Source organism: Diceros bicornis, chromosome 7 (assembly GCF_020826845.1).
Source record: "Diceros bicornis minor isolate mBicDic1 chromosome 7, mDicBic1.mat.cur, whole genome shotgun sequence".
Lineage (NCBI taxonomy): Eukaryota > Metazoa > Chordata > Mammalia > Perissodactyla > Rhinocerotidae > Diceros > Diceros bicornis.
In genome coordinates this window covers 32,980,974-32,995,712 of record NC_080746.1, presented here as the reverse complement: position 1 = coordinate 32,995,712, position 14,739 = coordinate 32,980,974, and the positions used below count along the sequence as shown (strand labels likewise).

Here is a 14,739-nt window from a genome sequence, read left to right as displayed (position 1 = left end):
AAATATTCCCTGTTTACCTCTTTTAAAGTGAGTTCCCTTGGTTCCGTATCTCGGACCAGAGTTTCTTTCCTTCATAGCACTTATGACAATTAGTAATTCTTTGTTTGCTTGGTTTTGTTAGCTTACCTCACTAGATTATAAATAACTACATAGACCATATCTGTTTTACTTACTGTTATATCACCAGCAGATAAATTATTAAGTCAAAATAATAGATGACTGCTTTTTAAAGTGCTGTGATCTATTTAAAGTTCACATATGGTCAAGCATTCATTCAACAATGTTTCTTAAGCATCTACCAGGTGCAAGGCTTTGTGTTAGGCCCAGAAATTCCAGAAGTTAAATTTTTAGCCCCTGCACTCAATGAACTTAGAGTCTGATGGAAGAGACAATCAATTAAAATGCAATTAATGCCTTCATTCAACAGTTCTACAGAGTGGCTGCTATGTTCCACGCACGGTGCTATGTGCTGTGGCAGACACTGTCCTTCTTATGATACTTAGTGTCTAATAAGCAATACTGAAAAGTAAATAGATCATTACAATTTACTGAGATAAATACTATGATAAAGTTAAACTTAGGGTTGATAGTAAGACAATCTTTTGTTATGTGTGAATATTGGGGATAGAAGTGCTTTGAAGAGAAGAGAAAAATTACAAAGTATGGTAGTTCAAAACCAGGCAAAATCAGACTGCCTAGTTTAAACTCCCAGTTCTTCCACTTAGTGATTATGTGACCTTGAAAAAATTACTTTATCTTTCTAAGACTCACTTTTTTCATCTGTAAACTATTCAACTCAGAGAACTGTTGTGAGATAAAACAAGGAAATACATATACAATACTTATCATATACAATGCTAGGACATAGGGAGCACTTGTAATAAATGATTATTATCATTGTACCATTTTCACAGGTCACCTTATGTGTAGTGATGAACTTTCCTTTGCTGGCCACCTTCCCCCAAACTTTCTGTCTAAATCAGTCCCTAGAATCCTGATCGTATCCCCTGTACAAAATACAAAAGTCAATTATATAAACACTTACCCACATGTATAGTGCCTTTGGGAAGAAAACAAACATGGAAAATGTTTACACCCTCCAAAAAAATTTAAGATTTAAAGCAGTTGAAGACGTGTGATTGTATTAGAAACTGTTCCTAGAACCTCAAATTGAGATCAATAGGTACGCAAGTAACTTTTCTGGTGTGTAACAAATTCTCTGCTTACAGCTTCTGTTTTTCTCTATGATAAAGAATGTGAGAGAGAGGTAGAAGGTGATACTATGGAAAGTGTGAAGAGACTAGTAGATATTTTACAGATACAACGGATGAGATATTTGGAGCCACTTTTGCTCTTCATTGTTGCTTCTAACCATTGCCCTCTCTTTTCTTTAAAATCCCTGAGCTCTTTTGAAGCACATCCCATCAAACTATACTGCACACCATTATCTCTCATTGCAGTCATCTATAGATTCTCTATGTCGTTCCTTAAAAGTTTTAGCACCTGGTTCTTTTTGTCTCCCTGCCACTATTCCAGTGACCATTCTTTGTAATTTCATTATCTGCATAGACCATCCATCTAACCTGGTGGCCTGTCATTTTCTTGAACTTCACCCACTCAGTGGCACCTCACCTCAGCTATTTCAATTACTCCTCCACCTACAAAATCGTGATTTCAGGAATCTCAGTCTCTCATCTATACCTCCTGTCTTTCCATGTCACTTCCTCTCATACTTGGAAGTCAGGCAATTCTAAGACCGCACCCCAATCCATTTACCTTATCACCCTTTCTCTGTGCATTCCATCCCTCATATCCTCACTTTTATTCAAACTGAGCTTCTTACTCCGTGTTCTGTCATCATCATTCCCTTGCATATACCTTCAAATCGTTGTAGTGAATCTCCACCCTCATAGTAAACACAGTTCTCATTTCTGTTATCAGAATTAGTTTTGCCCGTTTTTGCACTTTTGTTTCTGGCTTCTCTCGCTTAATGTTGAGATTCATCCATATCATTATATGTATCAATAGTTCATTCTGTTTTATTGCTGAGTAGAATTCCATTGTAAAAATATACTGTAATTTGTTTATCCCTTCTCCTATTGATGGACATTAGGTTGTTCTAATATGGGACTATTAATAAAGCTGCTGGCTGATAGATAATTCAAACTGAAATGGTAAAACATGAGAGAATCAATAAGTAAGAAATCTTTTTGTGGATATATGTTTCATTTCTTCTGAGTAAATACCTAAAAGTAAGAATTGCTGGGTCTTAAGGTATATGTATGTTTATTCATATGTGAAACTGTCAGTTTTCCAAAAGGGCGGATCATTTTACACACCCACCAGCACTGTACGTGAGTCCCAGTGGCTTCATAACCTTCCCACTCAGTCTTTTTAATTTTAATCGTATAGTAGGTATAAAATGGTTTTATTTTGTACTTCCCTGATTAGCCATCCCTATATATTTTTTGTGAAGTCTCTGTTCAAATATTTTGTCCATTCTTTAATTGAGTTTTCTTCTTCTTGTTAAGTTGTAAGATTGTTTATATGTTCTGAATACAGTTCTTTTGTCAGAGATATATATCGCAAGTATTTTCTTCCAATCTGTAGCTTATCTTTTCATTTATTTAATGAAATCTTTCAAAAGCCAGTTTTAAGTTTTGATGAAGTACAGTTTATCGATTTTTTGTTCTATAGATAGTTCTTTTTTTGTCCTCTCTATTTTGCCTACCCCAAGGGTATGAATATAGTCTTCTCGTTTTCTTCCAGAAAATTTATAGTTTTAGCTTTTAGGTTTAGGTTTATCATCTGTCTCAAATTGTGTGTGGTGTGCTATAAGGGTTGAGGTTCATTTTTTCCATAAGTTTCTCTACTTGCTCCAGCACTGTTTGTTGAAAAAAAAAATCCATTTCTCCATTTAGTGGCCTTGACACCTTTTTCAAAAATCAATGAACCATGTATGTTAGGGTCTACTTATGTGCCCGGTATTCTGTTCCATTGGTCTATTTATCCTTATACCAATACTACACTACCTTGATTATTGTAGCATTATAGCAGGAATTCTCAACAACCTCACTGTTGACATTTTGGATGAGATCATTCTTTGTTGTTGGGGGCTGCCCATGAATTGTAGGATGTTTAGCAGCATCCCTGGCCTCTATTCACTAGATAACAGTAGCACACACCAGTCATGACAATTAAAAATGTCTCCAGACTTGGCCAAAGATCCACTTAGGGGGAGTGGACAAAACTGGCCCCAGTTGAGAACCACTGTTTTATGGTGAAGTAAGATAGTGTGCGTCCTCCAATTTTGTTTTAATTCAAGACTATCTTGCCTATTCTAGTTATTTTTGCTTTTCCATATAAATAACTTGCCTGGTTTTGTGTGGAATTGTGGTGAATATGTAGATCAACTTAGGGGAATTTATAACTAACAATATTGAGTGTTGTAATACATGAAAGCCATGAACATGGTATGTCTCTCCTTTCCTTCCCCCTCTTTTTTTTTTAATTTCTCTCAAAAGATTTCTCCCAGAAAACCTCAGCATTTTCTGATTTTCAATCTAGAGTTCTTGCATATCATTTGTTAAATTACTCCTAAGTATTTCATATTTTGTGATGCTATTGTAAATGAATTTGTTTAAATTTCATTTTCCCTTGTTTGCTGTTTATATGTAGAAATACAATCGATTTTTCTATATTGACCTTGTATTCTGAGAACTTGTTGAATTCATTCATTAATTCTAGGAGTTATTTTATAAATTCCTTAGGATTTTCTATTTGTATAATTATGTCACCTGCAAATAAAAGGAATTTAACTTATATCTTTCCAATTTATATGCCTTTTATTTTTATGTTGGCCTAATTGAACTTTCTAGGACCTCCAGTGCAATGGGGAATAGAAGTAATAGGAGTGAGCATCTTTGCCTTCTACCCTTTTGGGGGGAAGTGTTCACCATTTCACCATTAACTATGTTACTAGCTAGGGATTTTTGGTAGATGGCCTTTACCACATTGAGGAAGTTTCCTTCCATTCCTAGTCTGCTGAGAGTTATCATGAATGTGCATTGAATATTGTCAAATACTTTTTTGTGTGTGTGTGTGTGTGTGTGAGAAAGATCAGTCCTGAGGTAACATCCATGCCAATCCTCCTCTTTTTGCTGAGGAAGACTGGCCCTGAGCTAACATCTATTGCCAATCCTCCTCCTTTTTTTTTTTCCTCTTTTTCTCCCCAAAGCCCCAGTAGATAGTTGTATGTCATAGTTGCACATCCTTCTAGTTGCTGTATGTGGGACGCCGCCTCAGCATAGCCAGACAAGCGGTGCGTTGGTGCGCGCCCAGGATCCGAACCCCAGGCCGTCAGTAGCGGAGCATGCGCACCCAACCGCCAAGCCACAGGGCCGGCCCCAGTCAAATACTTTTTATACATCTATTTTGACTATCGTATAGCTTTTTTCCTTTATTTTTCCAATATGGTGAATTGCACGGATTAATTTTGAAATGTTAAGTCAACTTTGCATTACAGAGATAACTCTGTAGGAGTTTATCAATTTTACAAACATTTTCATAAACAACTTTAGTCTATGTGGTCTCTGTTTTTTCTTTACTATTTCATTGGTTTCTTTTATTTTTATCAGTTTCTTCTTACTTTAGAATAAATTTTCTTCTAGCTTCTTAAGGTGAAAACTGAAATCATTGATTTTAAACCTTTCTCCTTTTCTAATATAGGCATTTAAAGTTATAAATTTCCCTCTAAAGAATCTTTTTTTGTTTGTTTGTTTGTTTGTTTGTTTATTGCAGTAACATTGGTTTATAACATTGTAAAAATTTCAGGTGTACATCATTGTACTTCTATTTCTGCATAGATTACATCATGTTCACCACCAAAATACTAATTACAACCCATCACCACACACATGTACCAAATTATCCCTTTCACCCTCCTCCCTCCCCCCTTCCCCTCTGGTAACCACCAATCCAATCTCTGTCCCTATGTGTTTGTTTATTGTTGTTATTATCTACTACTTAATGAAGGAAATCATACGGTATTTGACCTTCTCCCTCTGACTTATTTCACTTTGCATTATACCCTCAATGTCCATTAGATTAAACAAATGTGATATAGTGTATTTTCATTTTCATATAGTTTAAAATGTTTTCTTACTTCACTTTTAACTTCTTTTTTGACCCATGGCTTATTTAGAAATTTGTTGTTATTGTTGTTTTTAATTTCCAGTTATTTGGAGCTTTTCCAGATATCATAATTGATTTCTAATTTAAATCTATTTTGGTCAGGGAACATACTCTGTAAGATTTAAATCTTATGAAATTCATTGACATTTATTTTATGGCTCAACATAAGATTTCTTATGGTGTACTTGAAAAGAATGTGTAATACAATTGTTGGGTATAAATAATCAATGTAGTTGATCATGTTGTTCAAATCTGTATTCTTACTGATATTTTTTATCTGGTTGTTCTATCAAATATTAAGAGAGGGATGTTACAATATGTAACTATGATTGTGAATTTGTCAGTTTCTCCCTTTAGTTTTTGTTTGCTTCATATATCTTTAAGATCTGTTATTAGATGTATACATATTTATGATTTTTATGTCTTCCTGATGAATTGACCCTTTTATCATTAAGAAATAGTGTTTACATCTTTGGTAATACTCCTTGTCCTAAAGCCTACTTTGTCTGATATTAATTTAGTCAAATAAATTTCTTCTGCTTTCCCATCCTTTTGCTTTCAACCTATCTGTATTTGCAGTGATCTTCTTGGGTCTTGCTTTATATCCAATCTAGCAAGTGCTAAATCAGAAACTGTGAAGGGTCTGAGATTTTAACCTACTTGCAAGCTAGTGATTCAGCTTACCACAATTTCATATATATTGTGGCAGGCTGAAAGAAAACACAAAATCCCTCATTCAAAGACAAAGACTGTATTACTCATGGGAAAAGCAGCACCCAAAGCAATACCTTGTGTCAGTTCCCCAACCTCCAGTCCCCAAAGGGCAATGCATTGAGGGCCAGACAGTACCTGTACATGCAGTGGGGTTCATTATAGACTAGGAACCACAAAATTTGAAAACTCAGATCTTATACATGGCTGCTGCCTATCCTCACCTCCAAAGAGAGAAAAAGAGAAAGAGAAGCCTATCTTTACTCTGGAATGTAAGCAAGTATTATCTGGGGAAGCAAAGGAGAGACCTCTGTCTTTACTACCCCAGACTGTCTCCAGGAAGGGAGACGTCTCTTAGTTTTACTATCCTGGAATGCCTCCTTATACAAACATTTTTAACTTGGCTGTAAATGCCTTTACTCAGAGGACCTAGACTGTGCAGAAACATGAAATATTCAAAGAGAATGTCTCCCCAAAAATAATACTTTGTCTTTTAAATGGAGTGTTTAGTCCATTTACATGTAATAATTATTGAAATGGTTTGATGTAGTTTCACCGTTTCACTATTTGTTTTCTATTAATTCTATATTTTTTTCTATCATTTGTCTTTTCCTCCTTTCCTGCCATTCTTTGAGTTAATCCAAAAGAAATTCAATTTTACTTTTTTTAGTGGCTCCTCTAGGGATTACAATATGCATACTTAACTATTTAGACTTAATATTGGACCATTTCACATAAAAATGTAAGGATCTTTCAACATTGTAAGTCTATTTACCTCACGACCACCCCTGACATTCTTTGTGCTATTGTTATCATTTCTTTTACATCTACACATTATAAACCTCACAAGACAATGTTGTAATTTTTGCATTAAACGCTCAGTTGTCTTTTTAACAGTAAGAGAAAAGAGAATAACATACTCTTTTCCATTTACCCACGTATTTCTTGTTTCTGGTGTTCTTCGTTCCTTTGTGTAGATCCAAGTTTCCATCTGGTTTAATTTCCCTTGAGCCTGAATAACTTCCTTTGGCATTTCTTATAGTACAGGATTTCTGGCAACAAACACTGTCAGCTTTTGTTTATCTGAAGATAACTTTATTTTGCTTTCATTTTTGAAAGATAGTTACACTGAATATAGAATTCTGAGCTAACAGCTATTTTCTTTTAGCACTATAAAAATGCCACTCTCTTGTCTTCTGACCTCCTAATGATAGTTAGCTGTCATTCATATTGTTGTTCCTCTGTATGTAATGTGTCTTTTTTCTATGACTACTTTCAATATTGTATTTTTATCTTTGGTTTTCAGCAGTTTAGCTAAAATCTGCCTGGGTCTGTGTTCTTGATATTTGTCTTAGTAGGAGTTCACTGAGCTTTCATCTGTAATTTAATATTTTTTCACCAAATTTGGGAAATTTTAAGCCATAGTTATTCAAATGTTTTCTGCCTCATTCTTTTTCTTTCTCTTCTATTTTTGGGACTCTGATTACACATATATTGTACACATACACATAATAATGACCACTTATCATTTAGTGACCCATAGGTCACTAAAGCTGTTATTGATTATTTTCTCCATCTTTTTCATTCTGTTCTTCAAATTAGATAATTTCTATTAATCTGTCCTCATGTTTACTGACTCTTTTCTGATGTCTCCAATGTGCTCTTAAGCCTACTAGTAAAATTTTTAATTCAGATATTGTGCTTTCAGCTTCAAAATTTCCTTTTCACTCTTTTTTAATTATATTTTAATTATTTAATTTTATTATTAGTTATTTCAATGACTTTCATTTCTCTCATGTTTTTGTTTTCCTTTAAGTTCTCAAGCTGTAAAAGATCCTCACACATTTCCTATTTTGAATTTACTAATATAAAACCAATGTAAAGATCAATTATATTTTCTCTCTGTTACAATAGTAATAATGGATAATGTGTAACAAATTTTCATTTATTATTCCTTGCTTGCTAGAATTTCTTCAGGATCTCTTATCTTTACAGTACCAATGAGTTGGTTAATTCATTTTGCCTGTTTTGAGATACTAAACAATAACTTATTTTTTTGTTTTTGTGTCTGCTCTGCCACGTAAATGTTCACTGTCTTATTTGATGACTCAGATATGAGATATCACTGAACAACATCACATACTTGAATTAGAGGAAAGTTTACGTAACTGTTATTTAATAAATTCTCTTAAGCTGTAGGCAGCCATGGATTTCTCAAGCCAACTCTCAGATTTATCTAGAGTTAGCTCCATATCAGCCAGATTAAAGGACAGACCGTCAAAGCATTTGCCCAGGAAAAAACAAATCTAGAAAGATCACTGAAGCATCACTAAAATAAGTCAGTAATACGTATCAGCTAAGGTTTCCTCCTTACCTAGCTAGATAAATGTAAATTGTTCTTATTACCAGTGAAATAGACAGTGCTTTAGAAGAAAAATACAAAAATACAAAAAATACCTTGAACAGACAACTCTGTTAAAAAATTATATATACACATATATAGAGAGAGAGAAAGTGTAAATTGTTTTGTGCAATTACATGCTGCACTATCAGCCATGAGCCGTAGAGATGGCAGTTGGCGAAGTTGCCAGTTGCAATCCACTGATACTCTGAAACTATGGCATGAATAATTTATGGCATAGTGCTGTTTACTGAGAACACTTTATTTTATTATCAAAAACTAATTTCCAATATGCTCTTAAATTTTCTTAGTCAGAAAAGCATGTATAATAAATGGATGTAATAAATCCTTTATAATTAACATAAAGAAGTAAACAAATTTTATTAACAAATATTTATTCCCATCCCCACTAAATAAATAACTGGTTAAAAAAATATTAGTTTGAAGTTATTATTCTGGTTATTTATTGGTGTGTAACAAAAAGCCCTAAAACTGAGTGGCTTAAAACAATTTTTGCAGTTCTGTGTGTTGACTGGTTCAGGTGGTTGATTCTCACTTGGAAGTCTCATGCTGTTGCACTCAGATTTTGGCTGTGGATGGAGTTATCTGAAGGTTCTGAGCTAGAGATCCAAGATGGCTTCTTGTCACATGTTTTGTGCTTGGGCTGGGATGGCTAGAACAGCTGGAGGCTAGCCAGGCATCTCTCTCCATGCCCTCTCTCCCTTTTGCTAGCTTGGACTTCTCATCATGGTGACCTCAAGGTCGTCGAACTTCTTACATGGGATCTGGCTTTTCCTAGAGCAAGCATTCCAAAAGACCAAGTTGGAAGCTGCAGAGTTTCTATTCTAGACTAGGAAGTCACAGAGCATCAGCATCACTTATATAACATTCTATTGGTTATGAGAGTCGCAGGGCCAGACTGATTAACATGGAGAGGACTACATAATTATGGTTCATTGGAGACTATCTGTGGAGACTAGCTCCCAAGGGAGTGTACTCATATTTCAGTCACCTTGACACTGCCATTTTAATCTCAAGTAACAGCATATGAATTTAGAATTTTGAGTTAACTCTATCAGCTTCTGCCAAGTAAGCCTCAGCTCCCTCCTCCTAACAGAAAGTAGAATACTTTATTAATGCCTCCATTTAATTGCCTCTGTTTTCTTTATCTCTCTTCAAACACTACGTTAAAAAAATGAACTGATCTGCCATAAATACTTTATTTTTATTTTCTCAACTCCCAGTTCTCTCTTTATAATTATGTCCAATTTAGGTGTCTTAATATTCATGTCCAACTTGAACCTCTTCCTTCCTCCTTTCTCAAAGGTTACCTTTCTCTAATCTAATGGAAATTGAGGGTGGGAGTAGGGAAGTAGGTGTTTATCTTACCCCCCACCCTAATTGTTCACCAAGTGTTATTTCTCCATATAAACTGACCCTAGCCATCCCCAATTTTGTTGGGGCCTGCTGCTGGTTATTGCCAAGAAGTTTTGGAGCTAATCCTCTTGATAGAATGCTGTTCAGTCCTCATGTGTGGCAACAGAAGTGTAAATGTCTGATAGGTCCACCATTCTCCAACATTCCACCACACAAGGCTGTAGGCGTGTATCACACTTGATTGAAAGATTTCCCAGTGGGTGAGCCTTTAGTATTTGGAGTAGAATAATTCTTCTTTGTATGGAAATGTCCAATGCATTATATGACATTTATCCAATGCATTATATGACATTTAGCATCCCTGGTCCTGGGGAACTAAAATCTGGTAGGTCACCCCAATTATTGTGACAATCAAAACTCCTCCACAAATTCCCAAGCCCTCCTGGGGAAGGGAAAATATCCCAGGTTGAGGACTACTGGATTAGAGTAATTAGATGAAACTTTATTTAAAAACAGAAAAATTTTGTAAAATTAAATAACTATGTGTTTTCCTATGGTCTAAGGGAAAATACTTAAGAAGTTCAATTTATCCCTTTAAAGACCTTCCTAGTTTCTAACCTGGGTACCTTGTCCTCAAATCTTTGCCTGTCTACAAAAGCCCTTCCTCCTTCAGAAAATCACACTGCCTACCAGCAGAGATTCTAGTCTATTAAGATAGCCACCAGTCTCATGTATCTATTGAGCACTTAAAATGTAATTAGCCCAAATTCAGATGTAAAAATACACTTAGTACAAAAAAAGATATAAAATATTCCAATACTTTTTATATTGATACATGTTGAAATGATAATACTTTGGATATATTGAGTTAAATAAAATATTGAAATTAATTTTTCCTGTGTTTTTTTAAATGTAGCTATTAGAAAACGTAAAATTACATGTATGGCTTACATTTTATTTCTACTGGACAGTGCTAATAAATTATGTTTCAGTATGGAGGGGCTTAGGGGTTCAAGCTGGTTAGACAAAGGAACTTAAAGCTGCGCTTGTATTGTACATTACACAAGGTTGAGAAAACATCTTCAATATCAAGGACCTGGGGAGATTCTTATTTTTTGTTGTCTAAAATATACATAACATAAAATTTAGCATTTTTAAGTGTACAGTTGTGGCAGCAGGTATATTCACATTGTTGTGCAACCATTACCATCATACATCTGCAGAACTTTTTCATCTTTCCCAACAGAAACTCAATGCCCATTAAATACTAACTCCCCATACCCTCACTCCCTCTAGCCCCTAGCAACCACATTGTACCTTCTGTCTCTATGAATTTGACTACTCTAGGTACCACATGTAAGTGGAATCATACGGTATTCGTCATTTTGTGACTGGCTTATTTTTCTTATCAGAATGCCTTAAAATTTCATCGATGTTGTATCACGTGTCAGAATTTCCTTCCTTTTAAGGCTGAATAATATTTCATTGTATGTGTATGCCACATTTTCATTATCCATTCCTCTGTCAATGGACACTTGAGTTGCTTCCACTTTTTGGCTATTGTGAATAATGCTGCCATGAACATGAGTATACAAACATCTCTTTGAGCCCCTGATTTCATTTCTTTTGGGTATATTCCTAGAACTGGAATTGCTGGATCATATGGTAATTCTGTGTAATTTTTTGAGGAATCACCGTACCGTTTTCTATAGAAGCTGCTCATTTTACATTCCCACCAACAATGCATAAGTGTTCCAATTTCTCTACATGCTTGCCAACAGTTGTAATTTTCTGAGTTTTTTCTATAATAGCCATCCTGATAGGTGTGAAATGGTATCTCATTGTAGTTTTGATTTGCATTTTCCTAATGATTAGTGATACTGAGCATCTTTTCATGTGTTTATCTGCATTTGTATATCCTCTTTGGAGAAATGTCTATTAAAGTCCTTTTCCCATTGTTTAATCAGATTATTTTTGTTGTTATTGAATTGTAGGAGTTCTTTATATATTCTTGACATCTATCTTTTATCAGGTATATGATTTGCAAATATTTTCTCCCATTCCCTGTGTTGCCTTTTCACAATTGATAGTGTTCTTTGATCCATACAAGTTTTAAATTTCGATGAAGTCCAATTTATTTTTTCTTTTGTTGCCTATGCTTTTGGTGTCATATCCAAGAAATCATTGCCAAATCCAGTGAAGATTTCCTCTATGTTTTTTTCTAAGAGTTTTATAGTTTTAGCTCTTATGTTTAGATCTTTGATCCACTTTGAGTTAATTTTTGTATATGCTGTAAGATAAGGATCAACTTCATTCTTTTGCCTGTGAATATCCAGTTTTCCAAACACCATTTACTGAAAAGACTGTCCTTTCCTCAGTGACACAGGGTTTTGGCACCCTTGTGGAAAATCACCTGACCATGCAAGGGCTTGTTTCTGGGATCTCTAATCTACTCCACTGGCCTTTATGCCAGTACTACACTGCTTTGATTACCATAGATTTGCAGTAAGTTTTTAAATCAGGAAGTGTGAGACCTCCACCTTTGTTCTTTTTCAAGATTGTTTTGGCTATTTGGGGTCCCTTGAGATTTTATGTGAATTTTTGGATAATTTTTCTATTTCTGTAAAACACGTCATTGGGATTTTGATAAGAATTGTCACTTTGGGTCATGTTGACATCTTAACAATATTAAGTCTTCCATAACATGGGATGCCTTTCCATTTATTTGTGTCCTTTTAAATTTCTTTCATCAATGTTTTGTAGTTTCAGTGTACAAGTCTTTCACTTCTTTGGTTAAGTTTATTCCTAAATATTTTATTCTTTTTGATTCTATTGTAAATGGAATTGTTTTCTTAATTTCTTTTCCAGATTGTTTGTTGTTAGCATATAGATACATAACTGATTTTTGTGTGTTGATTTTGTATCCTGCAACTTTGCTGAACTTGTTTATTTATTCTAAAAGTGTTTTTGTGGAATCTTTAGGGTTTCCTACATTTAATATTACATCATCTGTGAACAGACATGATTTTACTTTTTCCTTTCCAATTCAGATATTTTTTATTTCTTTTTCTTGCCTAATTGCTCTGGCTAGGACTTCCAGTACTGTGTTGAATCAAGTGGTGAAAGCAGGCTTCCTGGTCCTGACCTAGGGGGATTCTTGGGGAAAATTATTTGGGGAGGTAAAAATTTTCTCTCCCACCTGTGATACTACACCACTATCTCCTACCTACCACAGGGGTTGAACCACTTGAAGATCTATAGCCCTACTGCTCAGAAGTATAGTTCCCTAAATATGAGTTATTTAGACCAGAATAATGATCCAGCCAGTGGAGGTCTTTGAAAGGATGGTTAATAGTAACCTGTGGCACTAAAAATCAAAAATTGCTCTTACCAAACATCCCCCAATCCCATGCTTTCCAAAGAGGTCACTTGGAGATTACCTTACCAATGAGTTGCAGGCTTGCCTTTTCATTTTTCTTATTGTCCAGCAGATAATTATTGAATCACACACACACATACATTTTCTACAGACAAAATTAATTCTTTGAAACAGTTTAAACTAGAGAACATAAACTCAAATACTTATGAACAATCAGAAATAAATGAAATGGGAAAGTTAACAAAAGTAGGGAATGGTAAGGATGATGGTTTGTAGCCATGTGTGAATAAGAGTAAAAGTTTGCCAAATCTTCCATATTTTCAAGAGAACTTGAGAATCAAGATTTTTATATAAATTGTCTGGACTTTTAGCATAGTTCAGACTTAACATGACAGCCACTTTTAAATTTTTGGTCTAAAAGAAAAGGAGAAATATACAGTATTTTCCTTACTGCCCAATAATTTACAAGGCTGCTTCTTTCACCAATGAATTAGTTCTTCACATTGCAAAACATAGTATAGCTTTTTAGAAAAGAATTTTTCCATAGCAGTGCTTGGGAGTGGGAACATGTGTGCAGGCCTGCCAAAAATAAGAAAGAGCCTCATTACAGAGCTTCTCCTAGTTGCAAAAGACCTGGGTGAGATTCTGAAATTATCACTTACAAGATATTTAAATTCTTAGCCAAGGGCCTTTTTTTTTTTAATTTAAAATTTGCTGTTTCTTTTTTTTTTTTTTTGTGAGGAAGATCAGCCCTGAGCTAACATCCGTGCTAATCCTCCTCTTTTTGCTGAGGAAGACCGGCTCTGAGCTAACATCTATTGCCAATCCTCCTCGTTTTTTTTCCCCAAAGCCCCAGTAGATAGTTTTATCTCATAGTTGCACATCCTTCTAGTTGCTGTATGTGGGACGCGGCCTCAGCATGGCCGGAGAAGCGGTGGGTCCGTGCGCGCCCGGGATCTGAACCTGGGCTGCCAGTAGCGGAGCGTGCCCACTTAACCGCTAAGCCATGGGGCTGGCCCCTAAAATTTCTAAGTAAGTAAACTTTTGAAATATGAAAACACTGTTATATAATAAATGCATAGTTTTGAGATATTCTCTGTGTTGAGATTTTAAAAACATTGCCTAATTCTGTTATCTACTGTATGTTTTAAATGTAGAGCTTTTGAAGAGAAACAAAAAGAACAAGAAGAAAGAGAACACCAAATCAGAGAACAAATACTTCAACAAAGAAAACAGAAGTTTGAGGAAGTTACTGAAAAATTCCAGCGTGCCCATATTCCTCTTTCACAGCGAAGGAGAGCAGGTACCTTAACTTCAACAACATGAGAACAAAAATGAAAGTTATAATTACATTCAACTTGAGTAGACAATAAAATGATAAATTAAGAAACAAAGTGGAAATTCAAGCTAAAAAGACCAGTATGTCTTTGAGTGACAGGACTTTAACCAAATGAAAAATTACAATTTAATTTAGGTTTAATTTGGAGAATATTTTGTTGGCTCTATTAGTAAATTTTGAAAGCTCACAAGTTTGATTCTACTTCATATTGCCTTACAATGTTTTGTATTTTTAAAATTGATTTAATAAAATAAGTATCTTAATAAAAAGAAAATTTAACATTTAGGTTCAATAAAGTAGTGTCACATTCATTATGGCATTTTATTCACATTTTGGTTT

General features: G+C 34.7%; 1 protein-coding gene across 1 annotated transcript in view; it reads left to right on the top strand.

Moving 5' to 3' along the window:
* The window catches only part of CEP126 (centrosomal protein 126), a 77,580-nt gene that overhangs the window by 15,809 nt on the left and 47,032 nt on the right, over positions 1–14,739 (top strand). The window contains exon 3 of the mRNA XM_058545350.1: positions 14,219–14,364. Coding sequence (XP_058401333.1) covers positions 14,219–14,364 — 146 coding nt within the window. The remainder of the gene's footprint in view (positions 1–14,218; positions 14,365–14,739) is intronic.